At 45.3% G+C, this 24,744-nt stretch overlaps 6 protein-coding genes and 1 non-coding gene across 8 annotated transcripts; 3 read left to right on the forward strand and 4 right to left on the reverse strand.

The window, feature by feature from the left end:
* LOC110434834 lies at window positions 796-2,802 on the forward strand. Its single transcript, XM_021459579.1, has one exon. The coding sequence runs from the start codon at window positions 796-798 to the stop codon at window positions 2,800-2,802; it is 2,007 nt and encodes a 668-aa protein (XP_021315254.1).
* Window positions 4,071-8,012, forward strand: LOC110434933 (membrane-anchored ubiquitin-fold protein 3). 2 transcript variants are annotated; one of them, XM_021459974.1, is made up of 3 exons: window positions 4,071-4,516; window positions 6,359-6,526; window positions 7,520-8,012. In XM_021459974.1, exons 1-3 carry the CDS (start codon window positions 4,384-4,386, stop codon window positions 7,573-7,575), a joined length of 357 nt encoding a protein of 118 aa, XP_021315649.1. In that variant the 5' UTR covers window positions 4,071-4,383; the 3' UTR covers window positions 7,576-8,012. The 2 variants fall into 2 exon arrangements, with proteins under 2 accessions (XP_021315649.1, XP_021315648.1); XM_021459973.1 differs by having other exon boundaries at window positions 4,083-4,516; window positions 6,359-6,529.
* On the forward strand, window positions 9,904-12,792 carry LOC8066423 (alkylated DNA repair protein alkB homolog 8). The gene is made up of 3 exons (XM_002452499.2): window positions 9,904-10,141; window positions 10,856-11,914; window positions 12,432-12,792. Exons 2-3 carry the CDS (start codon window positions 10,863-10,865, stop codon window positions 12,514-12,516), a joined length of 1,137 nt encoding a protein of 378 aa, XP_002452544.1. The 5' UTR covers window positions 9,904-10,141; window positions 10,856-10,862; the 3' UTR covers window positions 12,517-12,792.
* On the reverse strand, window positions 13,122-16,137 carry LOC8075700 (pentatricopeptide repeat-containing protein At4g39620, chloroplastic). The gene is made up of 2 exons (XM_021459637.1): window positions 15,446-16,137; window positions 13,122-14,689 (listed from the first exon to the last, which is right to left on the reverse strand). The coding sequence occupies exons 1-2, from the start codon at window positions 15,767-15,769 to the stop codon at window positions 13,517-13,519; spliced, it is 1,497 nt and encodes a 498-aa protein (XP_021315312.1). The 5' UTR covers window positions 15,770-16,137; the 3' UTR covers window positions 13,122-13,516.
* Window positions 16,127-16,198, reverse strand: TRNAW-CCA. The gene has a single exon. It is a non-coding gene; the product is annotated as a tRNA-Trp (tRNA).
* Window positions 16,670-18,544, reverse strand: LOC8066424 (ATP synthase delta chain, chloroplastic). Its single transcript, XM_002454228.2, has 2 exons — window positions 17,693-18,544; window positions 16,670-16,927 (listed from the first exon to the last, which is right to left on the reverse strand). Exon 1 carries the CDS (start codon window positions 18,471-18,473, stop codon window positions 17,730-17,732), a length of 744 nt encoding a protein of 247 aa, XP_002454273.1. The 5' UTR covers window positions 18,474-18,544; the 3' UTR covers window positions 16,670-16,927; window positions 17,693-17,729.
* On the reverse strand, window positions 19,380-21,914 carry LOC8066425 (transcription termination factor MTERF2, chloroplastic). The gene has a single exon (XM_002454229.2). The coding sequence runs from the start codon at window positions 21,713-21,715 to the stop codon at window positions 20,573-20,575; it is 1,143 nt and encodes a 380-aa protein (XP_002454274.2). The 5' UTR covers window positions 21,716-21,914; the 3' UTR covers window positions 19,380-20,572.

Below are 24,744 nucleotides of genomic sequence, written 5' to 3' on the forward strand. Positions count from 1 at the left end.
CATCTGGTGTCGCCGGGCTACCGTACTTTTTCAGTCCTACAAATGCATCCATCCTGCAATTCCAGACAGCTTATCCTATCACATAAGACACTACTAGTTCTGAAAATCTGGAACGACTGAATTAAATGATTTACAAATTAAGCACGGTCCCTTCTGTTTTTTTTCGGCTTGAAATTCATCTGGGTGCCGTATTCCTTTGACTATTTTCGCATTCTTTTTGCATATGCCTGTGACTTTATGCAGATCTGTCATGTACGGTATCCCGTACTCCAGGAGACGCCGCGCCCGCGACGTACGCAGGGCGACCGAGCGCGCGCAGGCCAGGCCCAGCGCGTCGCAGGGGGAAGGCGCCCAACAGATTAGGGGCTAGATTAGAAAATAGAGTTATAATTAGCCTTATATTCAGGAGAGTTTTACTCCTACTAGTATTCAGCCCTTGGCTATATATACTTGTAATCAGGACATTCAGATTAAGAAAAGTATTGTTACCCTAAATCTCTCTCTCTCCCAACGCTCCCAAGCCCGAGCCGCCGAGAGGGGTATAACCTCCGCGATCGGAAGACAACGGCAGGAGACTACGAACTCCGTAGTCGAGGGCCAGCTACCCTAGATCACCAGGCCCTTGACAACCTGGTATCAGCTAGCCGCCGATCTTCTTCCACCGCCGCTGCATCCAGTCAAGCCCCCGCCGCCGCCGCCGCCGCCGCCGACCACAGCCCCACTTTTCCATCGTCCCCCACCTCTGCTACTTCCGTTAACATGGCTGAACCCACCCTGGCCGATCTGCTGAAGGCCATGGAGACGCTCACCGCGGACGTGACTGCAATGAAAGCTGACATGGCGTCGATGAAGGCCCAATCCTCGTCGTCATCTGGCGGCGGGGACAATCGTCATGCTGAGGGGCTGCGCGACCAGGAGTTCCACCCTAAGCACAAGAAGTGGGATTTTTCCCGCTTCGATGGATCGTCCGACCCCATGCTCTTCCTCAACAAGTGCGAGGCCTACTTTCGCCAACATCGCACCATGGCAGAGGAACACGTGCTCATGGCGTCCTACCATCTGGATGATGTCGCGCAACTCTGGTTCACCCAACTGCAGGACGATGACAGCACGCCATCCTGGGGCAATTTCAAGGATCTTCTCAACCTTCGGTTCGGGCCCCCTCTCCGCTCAGCGCCCATGTTCGAGCTCGCCGAGTGCCGCCGCACGGGCACGGTGGAGGAATACTCCAACTGCTTCCAGGCCCTCCTTCCGCGCGCCGGCAGGCTGGAAGAGGCGCAGCGGGTTCAGCTTTACACGGGCGGCCTCCTTCCGCCGCTCAGCCATGCCGTCCGCCTCCACCACCCAGAGACTTTGGCCGCCGCCATGAGCCTGGCGCGCCAGGTGGAACTAATGGAGCAGTCGCGGCCGGCTCCGACGCTTCCCCGAGCGCCCCAGCGCGGCCTCCTGGCCGCTCCAGCGCCCAGACCAGCGCTCCCTGCCCCCCAGCAACCGTTGGCACTGCCGGCTCCCCTGGCCGCCAACCAGCAGGGTCGCGCCGAGGGCGCAATCCGCCGCCTCTCCAAAGACGAGATGGCGGAACGTCGTCGACAGGGCCTTTGCTTCAACTGCAATGAGCCGTACACCAGGGGCCACAATCGCTTCTGCAAACGACTCTTCTTCGTGGACGGGGTGGAGGTCGACGACATCGAGGACGCCGCGGACGCTGGGGACCAAGCCGCGGGGACGGACGCGCCCTGCTACTCCCTCCACGCCGTGGCCGGCGTCCGGCTCAGCGACACGCTGCGCGTCCGCGTGGTGGTGGGCTCCGTCTCCCTCGTCGCTCTCCTGGACTCCGGGTCCTCCCACAACTTCATCTCCGAGCGAGCAGCGCAACGCACGGGACTGCCGGTCGTTTCCCGACCCCGGCTGTCCGCCGTGGTCGCCAACGGTGAACGGATCGCTTGTCCCGGCGTTCTGCCTCAGGCGCCCTTCGTCATCCAGGGTTCGTCGTTCACGGCCGACCTCTTCATCATGCCCTTGGCCGGGTTCGACGTCGTTCTCGGCGCACAGTGGCTGGGCACGCTCGGGCCCGTCACTTGGGACTTCACCGCGCGCACCATTTCGTTCCAGCAGCAGGGCGTCACGATCCTGTGGCGCGCAGAGGCAGAACCTGGGAGCAACTCCGTCTGCACCACCACAGCCTCCCCATCCCTCCTGGACGAGCTGCTGGCGTCGTTCGGGGAGGTGTTCGCTGAGCCGCAGGGGCTGCCTCCGCCACGTTCTCGCGACCACAGCATCACTCTTCAGCCGGGCGCGCCACCAGTGGCGGTACGGCCCTACAGATACCCTCCTGCGCACAAGGACGAGCTGGAACGCCAATGCGCGGTCATGATGCAGCAGGGGCTGATCCGACGCAGCTCCTCGGCGTTTTCTTCCCCGGTGCTCCTCGTCAAGAAAGCGGACGGCTCTTGGCGTTTTTGCGTTGACTACCGCGCCTTGAACGCCATCACCGTGAAGGACGCTTTTCCCATCCCGGTGGTGTACGAGCTGCTCGATGAACTGCGCGGCGCCAAATTCTTCACCAAGCTGGACCTTCGATCGGGCTATCACCAGGTCCGCATGCGGGCATCCGACATCGACAAGACGGCGTTCCGAACCCACGATGGCCTCTATGAGTTCTTGGTGATGCCGTATGGCCTCTGTAACGGTATCCCGTACTCCAGGAGACGCCGCGCCCGCGACGTACGCAGGGCGACCGAGCGCGCGCAGGCCAGGCCCAGCGCGTCGCAGGGGGAAGGCGCCCAACAGATTAGGGGCTAGATTAGGAAATAGAGTTATAATTAGCCTTATATTTAGGAGAGTTTTACTCATACTAGTATTCAGCCCTTGGCTATATATACTTGTAATCAGGACTTTCAGATTAAGAAAAGTATTGTTACCCTAAATCTCTCTCTCTCCCAACGCTCCCAAGCCCGAGCCGCCGAGAGGGGTATAACCTCCGCGATCGGAAGACAACGGCAGGAGACTACGAACTCCGTAGTCGAGGGCCAGCTACCCTAGATCACCAGGCCCTTGACAAGATCGCTGCCTGGAAAACTGGATGTTGAGCTGTTCTGGACTTCTGGTTGGTGCGCAAAGTACATCGCGTCATCACCAAATGGCCGAAACTCTATGCGTTGTGCCTAGAATAATAGCCAACCATACGCAGGCCAGCTCGTGATAATTCCTCAGTGGAATGCAGATGTTTGATTGAATGATTGGCCTTTGGCCAGCCAGGAAATATACACTGCTCAAAAGAGCTGCATCTGCTACTTCGTGCTCTTATGCCTGCAGTCCTGTGAACTGCGATCAAGAACGGTTTGTATTTTTTTTTTTGACCATTTCACTTTTCAAGGTTAACCTAGGCTAATCTTCCTGCATCCGTTGATAATTCAGACAGAGCTCATCTTGAGTCAACATAAGACGAGAATAAAATACAGTCTTAAAACCCAGTCGGCACATCCAGGTCTAAAACTTTCTCCCAGAGCAATGCATCATTGGATTGTGCTGTGTATTTGTTGACTGTTTATTTTGAGGCCTTGTTTAGTTCCAAAATATTTTGCAAAATCGACACTGTAGCTCTTTCGTTTGTATTTGACAAATATTGTCCAATCATGGACTAACTAGGCTCAAAAGATTCGTCTCGTCAATTTCGACCAAACTGTGCAATTAGTTTTTATTTTTGTCTATATTTAATACTTCATGCATGTGTCTAAAGATTCGATGTGATAGAGAATCTGAAAAATTTTGCAAAATTTTTTAGAAGTAAACAAGTCCTGAACTGAAAAACAAGTTGGACCTGTACCAGTACCACCAAAGAAGAGACAGAGGGGAGAGAGATTTTTCCACATAAATGCCAAAAACCATGACCACGGACTACAGCAGCAGTACAGAACAGGGAAGACGACTCAACGAGACCCAGCCAGGGCAGTCAAAATGCCCGAGATGAAGCCATCGCCGACGTCGAATCCCGGCCGGCGATTTGTTTCCTCCGCCTCGGCCTCGCCACTCGCTTTCACACTCCATCATCACCATGGCTCGATGCCAAAACCGCAATTAAAAACTTCTGCTTGGGCGTATCCGTCAATACACGCACGCACCGAGAGGAGGAAGCCCACTACCGCGTCTCTCTCTCTCTCCTCCGGCTCTCGTCTTCCTCTCCTCCCCCACCGAGTCGCCGCCCCCTCGCTTTCACCCAACGCGGAAGCAAGAATTCGTCGTCAAATTCCCACCTTGCGCGTGTTTCTGTGGATTTCTTTTTTTGGCCGCTTCCTTGCTCCTATGGGCCTTTGATCCGGAGCTTCGTGGATCTTGGGAAGAGGAGGTGTGGTGGGCAGCCGGCGGCGATCTGGCGGGGAGGATATGGCCGGCGGGAAGGAGCCGATCGAGGTCAGGTTCCGGCTCTTCGACGGCACGGACATCGGGCCTACCAAGTACGATCCCTCCACCACAGTCTCCTCGCTCAAGGAGTTCATCCTCGCTCGGTGGCCACAAGGTGAGGCAGTGAGGCACTGATGAGACTTATTGATTTGGTAGCATGCACGCCTGTGCCGTCCCGATCTGCTGACAAGCGACGGGCGTTTTTGTAATTTAGGTGCAGGGGTATTCTCCGTGTCATGAGTTTCTTGGATCATGTATTGCTTCCTTTTGCGCTTTGTGCTCATGTTTCGCTAGTCTTCCTGCTACCTCCAGCTATTTTGCTCGTGGCGTATGACTGCTCGTGGCATCCTTGAGTTGCTGTTGTTTTCTGGAGGCATGGTCAGTTGAGTAGCGGGAAAACTATGCTTCAGTTTCCATCTTCAGCAAAGTCCTAGAATTGGCTATGCCTTATTCAATTATTAGCTTCAGCATTATGCTTCTACTGGCTATGCCATATTCGCTAATTAGCTTCGGCAGTATCCTATGACTGGCTATTCCATATTGGTTTATTAGCTTTACAAATATCCTGTGACTGGCTGTGCCATATTCTTTTTTTTTTTTGGTGTATGCAGAATCCTAGTACTGGCTGTGCCATATTATCAGTTAGTTGATACTTTTGGTTCTTACTTTATGTGGTATGAACTTTTCAACCGTGAATACCAATTGCAATTTTGTGAGTGAAAGAGCTTTTTTTGGAGACAGTTATCACAAACCATAAGTGGAACGGGTGGAAAAACAAGGTCTCTCTTATTTGGTTTGCTGTAAAAGAAGCAAAGGGCACAAGGCCATATTAATGACTTAGACCTTTTGAGTGATTATTTACTCTCCAAATCTGTAAAGGGAGTTTTATAGCACTATGGAAAGCTTTTAATGTTCTCCAGTTAGCTTACCTGAGTTTCTCTGCAGAAGTGCAACAGCTCAACCTTTCACCATGGATAAACATTCTGATAATAATTTGGCCTATCATGATTTTTCACCTTATTAGATGAGGGCAAACAATTCATTCTGAATCCTTAGCGGTCTGGTATTCAAGTGAAACTGTTTGGACATTTGTGTTGTCTATGAATTTAACTTTGGGCTGTATTAAATATTATAGCAGAGAGAAATGATTGGATGTCAGGTCACTTTTAAGCATGTTGGTCCGCAAACCATAGTAGACGCTAGTCCCGTGGTACGTGAAATTTACTGAGGAAACATTGTGTAAGCACTAAGCAGCAGATTGATCTATACTGTTTCACTTAAACAGTCAGAGCACCTTATGTAAACCATCATAAGTCATTTTAAAAACGTCTTCAGAAATAATTAGTTACTCTTGTACAATCGAATAATTTATCTATATTGGATAAAGAATATTCATGATTTGGTGAGTAGAAAGCCAATCTTTTGATAACTAATACTCCGAATGTTAGTACTTAGAAATGACAGTTCTCTGATTCTCCCACTTGGGAACTTTCCTTGGCATGACTTCATGAAAACTTGCATGAGGTGCTCCCACATGAGAAGCGGACTACATCAAATAAAAATTGAGCCTTTCTGGCTGAATCAACATATGGAAAGAAACTATATTGATGCTTTTGCCAACATTCACTGCCTGCGTGTGTTGATGCAAACATAAGTATGCATATCTCATGGACCTGATATATTCCTTCTTTTATCTATTTGAAGGGTGCCTGCATCTATTCTGCTAGCTTCGTCAGTTTCTCAATTTGGATTCCAAAATTCAAATTGGGAATTGTGCAATAGCATATTGTATTTTCTGTCTCTGAGACCCTTGGTTGTTTAATGCTGGAAAGTTACTGTGTTGTCATATCTTGTCCTACACGTTGGAACTTTTCCCATGCAAATTCTCTGTTTCGCAATCCATGCCTGTTGTTCTTACTTGCTGAATGAAGTTTTTTCTTTTCATTTGTGCTAACAGATAAGGATGTAGCTCCAAAAACTGTTAACGACTTGAAGCTTATCAATGCTGGAAGGATATTGGAGAATAACCGGACACTTGCAGAGTCCCGTGTTCCAGTAGGAGAGGTCCCAGGAGGTGTAATTACAATGCATGTGGTAGTGCGACCTCCACAAGCTGACAAAAATAGTGGTATTGCCGACAATTTCAGCCCTTTGTTCATATCATTTTCTTGGCTCCCATGACAAATATCTTGATTTCTATTTCTATATATTGAATCGAAGTGTTCGTCATGATCAACTCGTGTGCTGGAAACATACTGCTGTCATTCTTATGTTTGCGAACAGATCTAGGCATGGATCTCTGTTATCCAAATACTACAGCCTGACAGATATTTCCAATACCTCATGGGAATTTTTTTATAGAAAAATCGGCAAGAGAGTTGCTGAGTTATATTATTATAGAATTATAGAAAGAAAAGTGCCAATACAAAACAAAAAACAACCAAAGGAAAAGATACATGCAGCTGCACAACTGCTTTGGGGACTAACAATACCTCCCCCGAGTAGTTAGGTGTTCTGTCTGACATTGGCCTCTCGCCGCTGTCCCCGGCTCTTGTAACATTTGGTTATCTTCCTCTTAATGAAAAATGGGCTGAAACCCCAATCGCGAAAAAAAACAATACCTCCCCTACAACTACTACTAAAGAGCAGCCAACTTCATGGGAATTTATACCTTTAGTTTTAGTATTTCTTCACAGTACATTGCAGGTCAAATACCTGTATCTGAGTTAGGATCTGAGCTGCTTATATATGGGAGTAATTTTCTCGTGTGTGTGGGTGTGCGCACTACCACTACCACTGCCACTAAGGATTCCTAGAGACACAAACTTTTGAACACAAACCATTAGTCCATGACACAACCTTTAGTAATAAATTTTTGGCATGGCAAGTCTTGAAGTGCTTAGGTTTCTTAAGATAGGACCAGGACCTGTGCCTACATGAGTATTAAGTTAATGTGGTGGAATGTTTGGGTGATAGGACGATACATGGGTACAAGCATACCAAGTAATTTCTATTTGTGGTTTAATATGATCTTGACTATGATGCTAAAAGCTATTATGATTTTCTTTTGACACTTGTGAACATAATTCTAACATGCTGTTCACCTATACTTTCCCAGAGAAGCAGCTTGCCAACTCTCCCAAGCAGAACAGATGTGGATGCACCATTCTCTGATAAGACGCCTGCTTGATGCTGTACAATCTGTGTAGTCATAGGATTTTGTATCTGCTTTGCTGTGTTCACACAAGCGTGAATTCATTTTGATATCCAATTCTTGAAGCCATTTGAATCCCAGAAACATACATACTGAAAGTCCATCAAATACGAAGATTTCTGGAGGCTGAATTTGGATCGCCTTGTTCTAGAGTGGAGGATTGGATGCTTCCTGCTGTATAAATTGTGTTGTCAAAACTGAAAAAGCTCCTCTTTTTTCTTTTCTGCTTTGTTGACTTTATATCGATTCTTTTTAGCTCGGTTGCTTTGTCTCGTGTAACAGAAATATTGTACTCAGATATATGTAACTTGCAAAAGGAGTAATGTATGGTGTTATGGTAAAGGGGAAACAAAGAGGTGAAAAGAGCATGGCTGTGCAATGGTTTTACATTTGATTATTTGTTGAACCTTACCTGACCGTTCATGCAGTACCTGAAGGAGCAGTGATGGCCCTATTTTTTTTTAGTGTTTGCTTGCCATATCTTAGTAGTCTTTGCATAGCCGTGCTTCGACAAGCATATCCTAAAACTTCTAATATTTATAGTAATTATGGTATTTTCAATGTTTTGGCAATATGATTTTGGTAATTTTTGCCCAAACACAATATTATTGTTCACCGGGACATAAGAAAACTTCTAATATTTATAGTAATTATCCTAAAACTTCTAATATCATTGTAGCATTTCAACACTATTTAGTACTTGTTCACGTGAAAAGAAATAGGCACGGCAGAGTGCGCCTCCATCCATACCCGGTCACCAATTTGTACGGTGGTATCGCCTTACCGCCAAATGAACCGGCAGAACTAGACGTTTGAATCAACAATGTTGGGGCAACATATGTTATATGAGTGTGGATGGAGACAAAATCTATATAAAAATTATGTAGCTCAATGAGATTTACAACTTTGTATGCAGTTCACAACTTTGCTGTCTAAAGCTACTTGATGCTAAAATAGTCGATACAATATTTAGATCTACCAATATACATTTGACACTTGTGTCAATTATTTTGGCACTAATATGACTTTTTACATATATAAAAGTAAAGTTTGTATAAAAAATGTAAAGGTCAATGAAATCTACAAAATCTTTAGTTCACTATGTGTCCATTTGAAGTTATCTTGGGCCTTACTGATGGGCTTCCAATTCTTGCCTAGCTAAAACCATAACATGCCAAAAATTATAGTCATGATGAATTGGTTCTTTTGCCAATAAATTGGCACACCAATATTTCTAACCAAAGTTTTAACAAGTCTCTAGAAAGTTTTAAAACTGTATATAAAAGAGAATAGTTAGCAAGCCTTGATTTTGGCAGTCAACCAAATGCACGCCTATGTTCTTTGCCCTAACTTTAGCAACCTTGATTTTAGCAAACCTAAGCTTTGGCTACCATTGGTTTGGGCAAAAATTGGTAGCCAACCAATCAAGCCCTTATTCTAAAATATTCGATGCAGGCTTCTGATCTGATCATCGTATCAATTATTGACATCAAGATGGTTTTAAATGAAAAACTTATGAACTACAAAATTATAGATCTCCAAGCTCTACAAGTTTCATATAAAATTTATCCCCATCTAAACTCATATAAAAAAAGTTTTTTTGACATGCTAAAAGAATTCCGCCGTCTGAATATGCGGTAAAGGTGATTCTACCGATTCACTTGGCGTTAAGGCTGAATAACGAGCCGGCTCGGCCCATCAGGATAACGAGCTAGCTCGGCTCAGCTTGTTATCTTAACGAGCAAGAAAGCCAGCTCGGCTCGTTAAAAGTTCAAGCTGGCTCGTTAAGTTCGCGAGTCAGACATAAAAATATATAAAATATAATATTTGTATTTATCTAAATCTTAAAAATAGTAACAATAATAATATATCCAATTGTCTTAAGTCCAACAAAAATATTCATATGAGCTAACATATCAACCATTTATAAAGTGTAAGACATGAAGTAATACAAAACTAGTATAAGTTATGATAATTTTTTCTCTAATATTGTAGCTTGTTTGGCTCACGGCGGCTCATGAGCTGGCTCGAGTTGACTCGTTATAGCTAAAGAGCTAAAATCTTAACTCGGCTTAGCTCATTATCCTAACGAGCCAAGCCAAGCCACGAATCGAACGAGCTAACGAGCTTTTCGTGCAGCCTTACTTGGCGTATATCACCGTATCAATTGGCGATGGGTGTATAGATATACAAATTTCTACGGACACTATTTTATGAAAATAAATTTTAAATTGTATTAATAAAATAAAAAAATTCATGCGCGTGCAGTCTGCAGGGAAAAAGTATCGGCCCAATAGCCAGGGAAAATTGCTCTCCCGTTTATGCACCTCAGCACCTCCGTACTCCCGTTCACCTCCCCTGCCCTGATAGCTATACGCTCGTACTCCGTACGTTCGATTCGGCCGTTTTCTGCATCAACGGGCCGAACACGCCCTTGCCGACCGCCGCCGCCGCCCTAATCCCCGGCTCCCCGCTGCCCAGGTCTTGGTCGGACCCTTTACCGGCGACGAGCACCCGCTACGACAGGTAAGCCCGCCCCTCTCTTCGCTCCCTTCTGAGAAAAACGGAGTTCCCGGACCCTGATTTAAGCTATTTGGCTATCTGTATTCGGATCCGATCTAATCAGTGCAAGTGTATGCATGTATTATGCCACTAACTTCGTTTTTTTTTTGGCAAAAATTTTCGGGTGTACACCCATGTCCTTTATTGGGTCCGCCCCTGCTCGTCTAGTTAATCTCCATTAATTTGATTTCTTGAAGCCCAGCGTATGACTATTTGAGGTGGACCATTGAAGTACTGAATGACTGAAATTTGTATTCTGAAACTGTGGTCACTTGACAGATAACTGAGGGCATTGAGAACAGAAGTATTGTATTACTTTTTCAGACTATGTTTATCTTAGAACTATTTATATTGTAATTTATGCAGGTTTTGAACTTAATTTGTTGAATTCAGATATTATGAGACCTGATAAATATATATGTGTATCATGCTTTTGATTAATTATTTGTATACTGGTTTTTTTGTCAAATATGGTATCTATATATACCGAAATGTGAATATGGATTATACTGAATTGCATATGGTAGTGCTGGCTAGGACGAACACTAACCTAGGTTAAATCCTGGTTCTGTCACTACCATTCTTGAACCAAGCTAATCTGCTTTAGTTTTATCTCTTTATCAAGCCAGAGTTGTTGTCAACCACTTGCATGGCTAATTCATATATCCTCTGGCATAGGGCTTGCATGATACTAGTATTTTCGACGATAACAGCAAGAAGCCTTCATAAAGCCATACCTGCTTCTCATTCACATTCTTCAAACTTTTGGAACAAAGAATTCTTTAGCTGTAAGCCAACATTTCAACATCTTAGCACTGACAACCCGATGAGCCCAAATGATTTGTTGGAGGCTCAGGATAGGGTTCCTGCTGAGGGAAACCACAGTTGCTCCTCAAGTGTTCAGTCCACCCCAGAAATTGAGAAAAAGTATGTGCATCGTGTCTATGATGCTATAGCCCCCCATTTCAGTGCAACAAGATTTGCTAAATGGCCCAAGGTTGCTGGATTCTTGAATTCCTTGAGGCCTGGGTCGATTGTACTGGATGCTGGCTGTGGTAATGGCAAGTATTTGGGCTTCAACCCTGATTGTTTATTCATAGGATGTGATATAAGCCCACCGCTTATTGAGATATGTGCTGGGAGAGGGCATGAGGTGTTGGTTGCTGATGCTGTCAACCTCCCATACAGGGATGATTTTGGTGATGCAGCAATTTCAATTGCTGTGTTGCATCATTTGAGTACTGATGATAGACGGAGGAAGGCCATAGAAGAGCTCATACGTGTTGTTCGGAGAGGTGGTCTGGTGCTCATAACAGTCTGGGCTAGGGAGCAGGAAGACAAGTCATTGCTTAACAAGTGGACTCCCCTCTGTGAGAAATATAATGAAGAGTGGGTTGAACAGAGCAGTCCTCCAGTACGTAGTCAATCTGGAACTCTTCTGGAAAGCATTGCAGAAACTGATGAAGACACTGGTGTAATGAAGCAAACAGATGACCAATTGAAAAAATGTCATGATGGGGTGGAGGATAAGATCATTGACTGTAGTAATTCAAAGACTGATGAAAATGAGAAAAACCAGCAGGAGTACTTTGTTCCATGGCATCTACCATTTCACCGAGCTGAAATTGGTGCTGCATCTGCTGCTCTGGAGATTGGATTTGCAAAGAAAGATGAGAAGAAGGGTACAGTGGTCTACAATCGTTATTATCATGTTTTTGTTGAAGGAGAACTTCAAAGGTGGAGTATTCTTACTCATACTTCCTTCCCCTTTTGTTTCTACTTGTATACCTGTATAAAGTCAACTTCTACATTTGACCAATAAGCCATAGTATTGATGCCTCATAGAAGCTTCCTGTTTCATGGGTTTATTCAGATTTTTTCTGTCTTGGTCAATGTTAATATGTCTGTTTAGTCGCGAAAGGTCAGAGGAGATGGAATAACTAAAGATGGTAACTAGCTGCCGAAGACAGTTTGATGCAGTTGACATTTTAGTGGCTATATTTACTCTTTTACCCAATCTTTCTTGATTAGAGGTTCACCAGAAATGTTGCCTTTATACATATAGATATTGTTACTTGTCACCTGATTGCATTATAATGTTTGCTTGAGCTTATCAGCCAAATCTGTCAGCCATTCAGCAATATTTTTCTCTCAACAAATCAGCCAACAGCACATTCTGCCATGGCTTATCAGCCAAACGTTGCTATTGTCTTAATTTCAGAATATCTCATATCAATAATTGTCTTAATTTCAGATTGGTTTCTGGCATAAAGAATGCTACTATTGTTGACCAGTTCTATGACAAATCCAACTGGTGCATTGTTCTCGAGAAGCTTTGAGCTGCAGGCAAAGGGAACAAGAAGCCATCTGAAGCTGATATTTGGGAGGCTTCAGTGGTAGGCAAGCCAATGTTTTGATCCCGAAATGTATGATGCATTGTTAAGACTTATGTGTCAGATTGCCCGATATTTTGTGGGCCATCTGGACTTGTAGAAATATTTGCTGTCAATCTGGTCAACATCGTATATTAGCATGATTGCTAGTACTGTTTTTTATATAAGTATGAGCTTTCATTTTTTTTGACGCAAAATGAAGGTATCCGTTACCCTTTGTTTGATCTTTCACATCATGGACATACTAATCCTGCTTGGATCTATTAGTGGCAACGATTAGTTTGGGGGCTCCAACAATAGTTCATTAGCTGGTGAAGGGATACTTATAGTTCATTTGCACCTCTAGCCAACTATTCAGCCACCTATTAGGGCACCTGCAATGGTTAGAGTTAATTGCTAGCTCTAAGTCAACTTCTTCAATAGTATTAACTTTTAGTATAGATAGCCCTACATGACACTCATATAACCTGTTGCTGGTCGGTGGATCCGAACAGCCTTTTGCTAATATTAGCTAGCTAAATAGTTAGCAGCTAATAGCTAGCTAACTAATATATTCAAACATGGCCTTATGTTGCTTCGTGTTTTGCAAAAGCAAACATTTTCTGAAACAATATGCTGCGGCATGCATGTCATTCCAGTTCCCAGTACTGGGAGATGACAGACCTATCATAATAATCGAAGAGTACAGAGAGCCGGAACTTTGTGATGCCCAACGATGACTAGAAACAAAAATACCTACTTCTAATAACAGAGTACATGTACAAGCAGATTTTGCCGAAGCACAAAAGGTCTCAGCATTCTTCAGTAGGGAAAGGAGCGTCCTGTTCCTGTTGGGAGTAGAGGAACTGCTGTAGCTCCAAGTACACTATATTAACGGTTCTGGTGCAGATCAAATGTATTCTTCCTGATGTCAGGTAATTTGACGAGCTTGTTCAAACCAACAGCCTTATGTAGCAGCTACTTGCCAAACGCTTACCTCTGGCTTGTTAGAAGTACCTGATTCTGAATCACCAGCAGAATCTGCACCTAGTTTGCTTGCAGAGTTTATGGCTGGTGATGTCCTGGGTTTCCTCTCAGAGGTGCCAAATGCTTCCAAAGCATCCAGGAAGAACTTTTTATTCGGGACAATCCCCTGTTTATTCATTCTCTTGAGCAACTTCTGCACTAGTACCTTATCGTTTGCCCTGGTGTAGGCCTTGTAGAGCAGCTTGTAGGTCGAACCATTGGGCACAACACATTTCTGCAGTGCAGTATCCAGCAGCTGATCTGCTTCTGTGTGCAAGCCGTTCATGCAGTAGGCATCAAGCATCGAGTTCAACGAAGAAAGTTGCACTTTGTTTTGTGAGCTCACAAGCTCATCAAACACTTGCCGGGCCTTTGAGACACAATCACAATGAGCATACATCATGATGAGGCATTCTTGTGTCACATAGTTTGGTTTGTATCCCAATTCTTCCATCTTCTTAACCACATACTCTGCTTTCTCTCTGAGCCTTGCTTTCCCATAATTTGTTATCATGGAATTAAACGTCGGGTGTGTAGGCCTCTCCTTTGATCGCAGTAGGCTCTTGAACACCTGCTCCATCTTATCAAATATCTGCTTTCGCCCATATGAATCTATGAGTATATTGAATGTGATCACATCTGGACGGCATTGCTTGCTTTTCATCCGCAGCAACACAGATTCCATCTCTTTGATCATGCCATTCTTCCCGTATGCGTCAAGCACTCCATTGTAAGTATATATGTCAGGGGAGACTACACTTTCATCCAGATCCTTGAACAAGATGTCTACCTGCTTTGTGTCACCAGCCTGTGCAAAAGCCCTTAGAAGAATGTTGTAGGTCACAATAGTCGGTTGGCATCTCGCTATACACTTCATCTTCTCAAAATATCCAAGAGCTTTGGCCAAAGCCTTACTCTTGTCCCGTGAATGCAGATGTGCGCCGATAAGAGAGTTATATACAGAAGTGTCCGGCTTGCACCCGCTGTTCCGCATCTGAGAGAACAACCACATTGCCATCCGTATCTGGCCTTTCCTTCCCATCACAGATATTAACTTGGAGTAGATGCCGTTGTCAGCAACATACCACCGTTGTTTCTGCATCCATCTGAAAACCTAGCAGAACATGAAGACATGGAATGAACAGAAAAATAAAAATACCAACATGCTGAAATTTAGTGAGCCTCATGTTTGGGTGCTGACAATTGCTTGTTGGAGTAAATTTTGCTTAGCTATGCTTTATGATTTGGACATGTTCTGCCATTCTGGTGTGTGCTAGACACTAAAGTTGCCCTGAGATCTCGAAGAACCACAGCTACACTTTACTCTGAATGAAGTGTGGTGGTACCTTTTTTTCTTTTCTTTTTTCACAGAGAGGCTGCTGAGGATATAGAAAATGCAATGCATGATAAGATTCAATAATCAGTGTCAGTAGCTAGATTTTGAGTAGTTCATTCTTTATTGTTTTGGAGAACGAAAACATTGGACTCAACTAGCACCAGCTCAAAGTTATTTATCACACATGCAGGGAATGGCTCATAATTTACATATATTATACCAATCCTAGGCCAGTCTCAATGCATAGTTTCATGACTCAGCTATAAACTAGTAACCGAGCCACATGAGTTTCATGGGGATGAAACTCCTCTCTCATCTGATGAAACTCCTTCATTTAATGACCCTGCCAAGTCAGCAATTTTGCTTATATGGCACCCTATTTAATATGCATGACACTCTCATGAAACATGCATTGAGACTGGCCTAATAAGTTGTTAACCAAAGGTTTTGCAATGCGCAAAGCATGCAGTCTCCATTGTCCACTCCACACCAATCCTAAGTCAAGGAGTAGTATGCTGGGAATCAGGAGCGCACCTCAAGGCACTGGAGCCAGGCATCGCGGCGGCCGAGCTCCTCGAAGAGGAGGAAGCAGTGCTCGGTGCGGACCCCCCGCACGTGGCGGTCCAGCACCGGCACCAGCCGCTCCTTGCCGCCGGCCGTCCTCCGCAGCACCGAGCGCACCAGCTCCGCTGCCTCCGCCGCCTCGTCCACCCCCTCCTCTCCGGCGGCGCCCGCACCCCGCCGCTTGCCCCTGGCCGCGAGTGCCACATGGCGCGGGGCGGCGCCGCCCGCGACTGGGCACGGGGACGGCGGCTGCCGCTGCGGCCATGGTGTTGATGTGCTTGAGCAGGCAAGCATCGGGTTGGACCAAAGGAATGCTAGGGTCTAGTGCTGCATTGGACTGCGCTGTGGCTGGCAATGGAGAATTGCGATGGCAGCGCTGGGAGGGAGGCGCTCAGCCGCTGTCGCCTGGGTAGGGGAGAGGAAGGGGATAGGGCCAGGGGTAGCCGGGTGGAGCCGTGGAGATTAGGCGAATTGCAAAAATTTTAGCAGGAAAAAAAAGACGAATTACTGAAAAATTAGCCAAAAAAAAAGAGGATCGGCTGTTGGGAATGGTTTTAGTGGTATAGATGAGTGGTGGAGATTAGACGAATTACCAAAAAAATTAGCAGAAGGATAAATTAGCAAAAAGGAGATCCGTTTGGATCGGGGATTTGAACCCGACGTGAATCGAACACGCAACCTTCTGATCTGGAGTCAGACGCGCTACCATTGCGCCACGGATCCTAGGTGTAAGAAAGCCACAACAATGTTATGATATCTTATATGTTATAAGCCCTTAATGCAGCCAAAAAGACCCTAAAGCGATGACGCTGGATTCGTGCCATGTAGTCTTACTGTGGTTGGTTCGTCGGCAGCGATCAGGTACGCATCACTAGTTTGTTTACTGCACGCCCTCGCCGTCGGACTGTGGCAAAAGATGACACCCGGACCATGGGTCGAAGCAAGACTGATCGGAGAGGCGGCAAGCGGCATGCCTCAGCACAAAGCTCTGCTGCCGGCCTTGAGATCTGTGATGCTCTCTTGAAATCCTGTGCAACAGGGCAGCACCGCAGCAGCAAGTGCAGCTGAGTGCACAAGTGAACTACTACACCTCAGAAGATGTACTTCTCGGCAAGGGAGAGCAAGCAGAATGCGACATGATCTTACTTCCCGGTGGACATACAAATCTCCGCGACTTTATCCGCGGGTATATGATTGAGAGAAGAGGTGCACAGCTATATATAGATGAGTGAGTGTTTTAAACATATTACAGTGTCTGTCAACCACAGAAAAAAGGAGAAAGAATTACACAGGTTCCCGCCAAAAAGAAAAAGAAGGAAAACAGAAACGCAAAAAAAGAATGTCCGTTCATATGTATTGGAGATTTGGAGCCACCACCATTGATCTGCAGGTATGAAGGGGACAGGACCGACATTCCCGCTTGATTCATGCCATTGCGTCAGACAGTAGCAGCTGCAAAGATGAAAAACCATTTCAGATCAGATTAATCAAATTGGCAAATTCTGCAGCCTCTAGAGAAGTTGTAAATTTTGATTGCAAGTCTGGGATGTCCAAGTAGAATCTTGGGCGTTTTGGTTGATTATGGGATTGAATTACTTGTGTGAACATTCTGATTACTGTACATTCATCTCCCTGCTTAAGTGTGTAATCACAGCCACAGGGATTGCATCAAATCCAACCATTTAAGGCCCCCCTTTGGAATACTGTTTTTTTTTAAGTTTCCTATTTTTTCTACAAAAATAAAGGGATTCCTGTGAAATTCCTACACTACATGATTCATGTAAAATTTCTATGTTCCATAGGAGCACTGCAGTATAGTCTATTGAGAATTGGACACAGTTTCTCTACATGAAATTCCTACACGGTTCATGTGAAATTTATGGTTGCGTTTTCCTAATTTCCACCACTTTCCCTATTTGAAACCAATTTCAATTAATTTCTTTCTTGAACGCTCCAGCGAAGCCTTAACTTCAAAAAAAAAAAAAACCCTCTATAAACCGTGCGAATGACATGAAACTAAAGCTATACGAGTGTCTTCAAATTATGCACAATGCCAACAAGACATGCACACAATACGATTCTGGAATCCAGGTATGTAGTGTATATTCATTCAAATATGAACTCTGAAATCCAGGTATGCAGTATTCACCATTCATTCAAATTTCAAACATTCAATCAGAGAATGATACAGATGGAGAGAGAGGCAGCAGAAAGGACCTAAGCTTCAAGGGCGAGGATGGACGCCTCAAGCCAGTCAGACTTCGAGCGGGACGTCGGGCAACTCGAACTCGGACGTGATTTCCTCGATCTGCTTCCGGACGCTCATGTCGATTAAGCTGGAGCCGTCGCGGCCGTACTGCACGGTGAAGCCGGCGATGAGCTCCGGGTCGAGCTGTGTCTTGAGGCGGACGTTCTTGGCGCCGGTCATCTTCTGGACGTGCTGCGCGATCTGCGCGAGGTCCTGCGACTCGAGCTGCACGACGGAGGTGACGGTGGCGACCTCGGTGCCCGTGAGCGAGTTGAAGATGTTCTCGAACTCGACGACGATCTCCGGCAAGATCGTCGCGCGGAAGTTGTCGACGACGACGTTGATGAAGTTGACGACGTGCGGCTGCAGCTCGTACGACTTGGCGATCTCGTCGATGAGCGCGGTCTTCTCCTCGCGCGGGACGGTGGGATTGTCGAAGAACTCGGCGACGGTCTCGTCGGCGAAGATCTTCTGCAGCTTCTCCAGGTCGGAGACCGTCTGCTCGAGGGTGCCGTTCTCGACGGCCACCTCCGACAGCGCGGACGCGTAGCTATCCGCCGCTGCCTCGGCGCGGGGCCTGACGAGGTCCCCGCGGCGGCGGGGCGGGGCCAGGCGGAGGGAGGGTAGCCCCCGCGCCGCGCGGGCGAAGGAGGCGGACCGGGGCGCCGCGGGGGTCGCGCCGGAGGAGGCGGACGCCGCGGCGGCGGCGGCGGGTCGGAGGGTGAAGGAGGCGAGGCGGAGCGCGGCCATCGCGTCGCGGAGCGTGCGGTCGGAGTGGACTCGGGGGGGAGTGCGGCCTCGCTCTGGTTTGGGACTTGGGAGGTCCTGGGGGAGAGGAAGAGGACAGAGAAGGGGTTTGTGGGGTGGGGAGCGGACGGACGGGATCGGGTGGCCGCCGGATCGCACGGCGGTGGGGCTGGACGGCGTCGCGTGGCCGGAGACGAGTGGCCGGTGGTGGGATGAGGTGGATAAGAAACGGATGATTGTGCGTGTGCGGCTGATGGCAACACGATAGATGGCGGCGGCTACGCTGCGCTGCAGGCCGGGGGATTGGCTGTGGTGGAAGTGAACGCGGAGAAAATGTGAAGCGAGTGTCTCTGTTTCACGTTGACGTCGGCCAAACTTCTGTAGCCTGAACCCGCTCCAGGATTCAAATTGGGAAAATACACGGTCCTGACCTGCAGGGTTAACACTGAGCAACTCCAAGTTTCTGCTGACGAATGGAAGCGAAGAAGCGCAGAGTTCAGATGAAATTGAGGGAGTTTTTTTTTTTCTAAAAAAAAGGAGAGGACTATTTCCACTGTAACTGTAAGTGACGGCATCCGTGTTAAAATACGCGTGATTTTGCAAGTTTGTTACAATAATATGAACCGATGCAGCCGGGCAGGCCTTGTTTAGTTTTCTAAGATTCTCCGTCATATCAAATTTTAAGGCAATTATATGAAGCATTAAATATAGGCGAAAACAAAAACTAATTACACAATTTATCTGTAATTTACGAGACGAATCTTTTAAGCCTAGTTAGTTTATGATTAGACAATTTTTATCAAATACAAACGAAATTGCTACAGTACCCGGGAGCAAAAAATTTTGGCAGCTGAACAAATACAGCCCTGCTCAGTCTGAACACATAGCCAACACACTGTACACAGTAGAGCAGCAAAACATTTTCCTCTTAAAGGGATCCGGCCTGTGAACAGGCAGCATCAACTCTGCACCCTGCCAACTTGCCCTTGCATTGTGGGAAGAAATAAGTTGGAACAACGATGCCAACTGTTGCCAGAAAAAAAAGACGGTCCAAACATATATATTAACAGAATCAACTCACTGAACAGTGATTAACAAGTACAAGTGTACCGAAGCTGGTGCCTATCGATGGCTCTTGTAGCTGTCATGTGGATTTATAATAGTGAAAACTAAAACAAACGCCTTGTTCGCTTGAGCTTGATGAGAAGACTGCATATACCAATGTAAGGATGCTTCAACAAAACTGATACTCTACCAGAATGTCTTAATTCTTAAGATGTATTGAGGACTCTACCAGAATGACATTAGTCTTGTACAAACATAGTAGATTCATCATCTATCATCTATCTGCATAATAAGTTAGCAGTGAACCAAAGCTAGATCTTCCAAATTCTTCAGAAATACCAAGGCGCAATCATAATAAAGGAATGAATAATCAGATGACCAGAAATTGCATCTGTATGTCAACCAAGTATGGTAGACTCGGAATTCTTGATCCGTGACTGATGTCTTGTGAACAGCAGCTGGACAATGGAAATGACAGAACAATACAAGCCATTTTTCATGCTAATATTGAGCTGCATCTTGGAGATGGTACCCCGGTTTTGTTATAGACAGACTGTGGTTAGGGAGTCACTCACCAGCTGACACTGCACCTGACCTGTGCAAGCTCATTCCAACATGAACCAGGAAGCAAAGAACTGTTGCAAAAGCGCTTAACTGACAAGCAATGGATCTGAGACATCACTAGACCACCCACAGTCAGGGCCATTGCCCAATACCTTGAATTGTGGCAACACATTTAGACATCTACCTATGTCACAACATCGAAGACAGCATCACTTCGTGATGGTTTTCTCAGTGACATACTCTGCAAACTGAAAACAAGGCTTTCTTCCAAGGTTCCGTTGCCTTCTGAGCACAGCTGATTTAGAAAGGTTGGATTGTTGGCCACAACTAAAAGTCAAATGTTTATGTGAGTGATCAGATAACCAGATATCTTCTGAAGTGAAAAGATCATAACATCTTCGCTGCACAAACAGATTCAACATCAATTTGCGAGACAGAATAGACCTGCAACATTTCCAGTGAACATCTCACAGTTATAGTTCGAGGGTTACTCGGCCTCTGCAAGCAGCAGCATAAGCATCTATTAGCCCTGGAAAACTCTTGTTATAAGGGAGAATGAACTTTTCCAAAAATTTCTCCTCTGTTATACAGACCGCGCCGTAAAAGTCAATCTCTTTGCTCAACAATCCCTTTGCCTTCAGAATCCTTATTACATAATGCCGGGGCATTAGCCGTCTCTCAATGCTATAACTGATAAGTGCCGGTCTGTTCAGTACATATGACGGCTCCAATCCAACCTCCATCTTCAGAAACTCCAAAGTGCGACCTAGCTTACTCTCTGAATGTGCTAGAATTGCAGGCGCCTTGCACACCAGATTGCCCAGCTCAGCCTCAGAGCATCCAATAACATTCTTCAGGAAACTGAGCTTTGCATTCAGCCTCCCTGCGCTTAAGCTGTAGACGGTGACCAGGGCATGCTTGAACGCCATAGAGTTGCATGACACCCCAAGCTCCTCAGCACGCACAGCAATTTCCTTCACACGCTGTGGCTCTGCTAGGAGGATCCTCGAGCGCAGCAAACAGTGATGGCCAATATCATAGTTAGTTAGGCCGCACTGGCGCAGGAATGCTATGTTGGGCCTGACCACAGTCTCAAGGTCTTGACGGAGCAGGTAGTAGCAGTTCTTTAGGGCGGAGTGCACCTTGTCGTAGGATCCCAAAAACGAGATGTAAAAGGCGAGACGAGACATCTTGACGGAGCTAGCCAAGATTTCAGGGGCAACGGTAATGAGACGGGAGATCTGGGGAGGTGAGAGGCCGATTTCGCGTAGCTGGGCAACGCGCGGGGTTAGGGTTTCGTCTACCTTGGAGCAGAGGAGAATCGGGTAGCTCACGACTGCGGCAACGACATCGGCTTCGGTAAGGCCGATGCTGACGAGGAAGGCGCGCACAGCGTCCGGCCTGACGGGGGAACTGAGGTGGTTCATGTACTTGGATGCCTTCCGGGCTTGCGCTAGCGTGAGGCCGCAGCTGGCGACGAGGTAGTCCTCGGCGAGGAATCCGGCCGGTGGTGTGGCGGAGGCGGTGGTGGAGAGGCAGATGCGGTGGAGGGAGGCGGGAGGGAGTGGAACCGCGGCGCGGAGAGCCGAGAAGAGGCGCCGTTTGAGGTGGAGCATTTCGGCGGCGGTGGCGGCGGCGCGCGCAGAGTTGAGCTCGCGTGTGTCTGAACCCGAACGCCTGCCGGCTCGTTTGGGCCGGGTTTTGGGGATAGTTTGGTTGTAAATTACATGACAAAATTTTTAAGTTTAATTAGTCATAATGGCTACAGTAAGTCATATCTACTAGTGGTAGATTAGTTAGTCTTAATAAATTTATTTATGTCACAGTAGACGAGTTATGCAATTTATTTTTTTATTAATCTATATTTAATACTTTAAATGTGTGTCCCCATATCCGATGTGATATCTAAATTTTTTTTTCGTAAACTAAACAAAAACTAATTATACCTGGTTTGGTTCATGACTACTGTAGGAGTTGTCGCAAGCACAAAAAAACCTAGAATTTTCGACATTGGACAATGAATATGGGCACCTCACTTTTTGTTTTTGAACATCCAATTTGTATTTGTATGTTTTCCAAAATTATTTAACATAACACTCCGCATACGAATTCTTATTATTCATGATTTTCCTCGAGAGCGCTAGATCTGGCCGCCCAAAGGCTCCGATCGTCGCTGTCCGCGCTGGCTTGGAACCCCAGCTCCGCCGTGCGAGTCAAGCGCGTTTGAACAATCTTTTGGAGGTCAAGGAATATTCTTAACTTGGGGCTAGCTCTATTCTTACGTCCATAAACCAAACACTATAATAGAGTGCTCATGCTAATATCACGGCAACATTCAACATGCAAATTTAAACAACCAAAAGACAGTTTGCTCTTTTGCTGCATAAGACTTAGCATTTACAACTTACCATTTACTAGCACTCAACATGCCCAATGCAAATAAACATATGGTCAGAAATTCCTTTGTAGTGAATTTTTGACATAAACATATGTTTGTTGCACCTGAAACTTTCTAACTCTCTCCATTCTCTTCATGAAACAAAGGTTTTTGGCAGGTAGCACAAGTTAGCATTACCTATTTACACAAAACAGAGGTTACCAATACAGTTGGTACTTCATTTCATCAGTAGATATCATTTTCCGAATTATGGTAATATAGGCAACCTGTTTGAATGGATCAGTTCCTTGGGCTAAATGGCCATAGTCCCTATCTTCCCAGGTGATTCAGTGATACTCTGTAAATGCAGATGATTGGCTATTAGTACAGTGTACAGCCGAGAATAAGAAACGAGAAAAAAAAATGTTGTGAGGTCACTGATTTTTTTTATATACTAAAGGAAAAATATGTTGTGAGTGCTTTGCTACTGAAGAAGCTCACTCTGTATAGTGCTGTGGTATTGATCAAATCAGCATGCACCAAGGCCCTGACTGCAACTAAGGTTTGAACTGATACTCCTGCTTGTGGTAGTCTGGCTAGCAAAGAAACTCTTAAAAACAACTTGTTCAGAAAATAAGACCATGGCTCGTAATATGAAGACAACTATCCAAGTACTTCCGCCATCCCGCCATCCCAAATTATAAGACGTTTGACTTTTTTTATCCTAAGTTTGATCACTCGTTTTATTCAAAGAAATTTATAAAAACATAGTCAAATTTAAGTCATTCTTAAACAACTTTTATTAAGGCCAGTCTCAATGCATAGTTTCATGTCACAATTACCAAGACTATAAATTAGGTAACCGAGCCACATGAGTTTCATGGGGTTGAAACTCCTCTCTCATCTGATGAAACTCCTTCATTTAATGACCCTGCCAAATCAGCAATTTTGTTTATGTGACACCCTATTTAATGTGCATGACACTCTCATGAAACATGCATTGAGACTAGCCTAATAAACCAAGCCACGACAAAAGAAGTGATATTTTGCACAATTTTTTGAATAAGACTAGCGGTCAAACTTGGTGTAAAAAAAGTCAAACATCTTATAATTTGGAATGGATTGAGTAGAAATTTGTTGTTTGCAACATAGATCACTTTCACTGTGAAAATATAATCTCTATAAACAGATTAAACTTGTTTGATGGCCATAGTACTGAAAGAGCTGATACCGACTATTAGCAACATTACGCATGCTGATGTTCATTCAGGGTCTTCGATCTGTGCACTACCCATATTGCAGATCCCTCAGCATCACTTGTGGGCGTCATACATGTTCATGCTGCCAGATCCAGTGCCGTTGCTTAGCAGCTTTCCGCATGATGACGGCTAGCATTAGCAAAGCTTAAGTTTGGAGTGAGATATGACATGCAGCATCTGATTTAGCATTTTATATTCCGGCATCCTTGCGAATCACTTAAACAGGCTTTATGCTTATGGTCCATGAGACAACTTTTCAGAAATAGGAATGTCCACTCTAAAGTAATCTTAGTGTTTTTTTATCTAGAATAACCAAACTTTGTGAAGCCAATATAACTTAAGTACTTTAAATAGGTTTCATGAATCATATTTACAATTTATCATCACTTGGAGCAGTTGTTCAGCATATATACATAGGACATAAAAATTTTCAGAACATCCAAATTTTAGCAAACAAAATTTTGGTCCTGTAGGAACAATATTTACATAACTGCTTTGGTGGTAATCTGTCTACAACGGTCATTGGTTCTACTCATGGCCGTAATATTCATAGCAACAAATTGTCGGGAGTTGTTCAAGGGGAAAAAAGTGGGGAACTCACCTTCTATTTTTTGAAGTTGCAATTATCAGAAACGTCTGCAGAACCAAAAGATACTGTCAGCCTCTACTTTGCAAGCAAAAGTCTGTATCATAAGGGAAAGAATAACCCCACTGAAGATGAGCAACAGGCGAATCGAGCAGAAAACATCATCAAGAAAGACACCATGCAAAGGAAACAACAAAGATCTCATGTACCAGATCCAGATGTGTTAACCTGTTAAAACTAAAGAAATTAGTCCTGATTTTCATGATTTGTCTGTAAAGTTCCCAAATCATAAAAACTTCTTCTGAAGCCCATCTACAGCCACTTTAGCTATTCATGTCTTTAAAATTGGCCACCTTTTCAGGTTTTGAATGTTTAAAGACAGTTGTTCTACTAAGCCAATATTCTAAACCAAAATTGATATCA

Source organism: Sorghum bicolor, chromosome 4 (genome assembly GCF_000003195.3).
Source record: "Sorghum bicolor cultivar BTx623 chromosome 4, Sorghum_bicolor_NCBIv3, whole genome shotgun sequence".
In the NCBI taxonomy this organism is placed as follows: Eukaryota; Viridiplantae; Streptophyta; class Magnoliopsida; order Poales; family Poaceae; genus Sorghum; species Sorghum bicolor.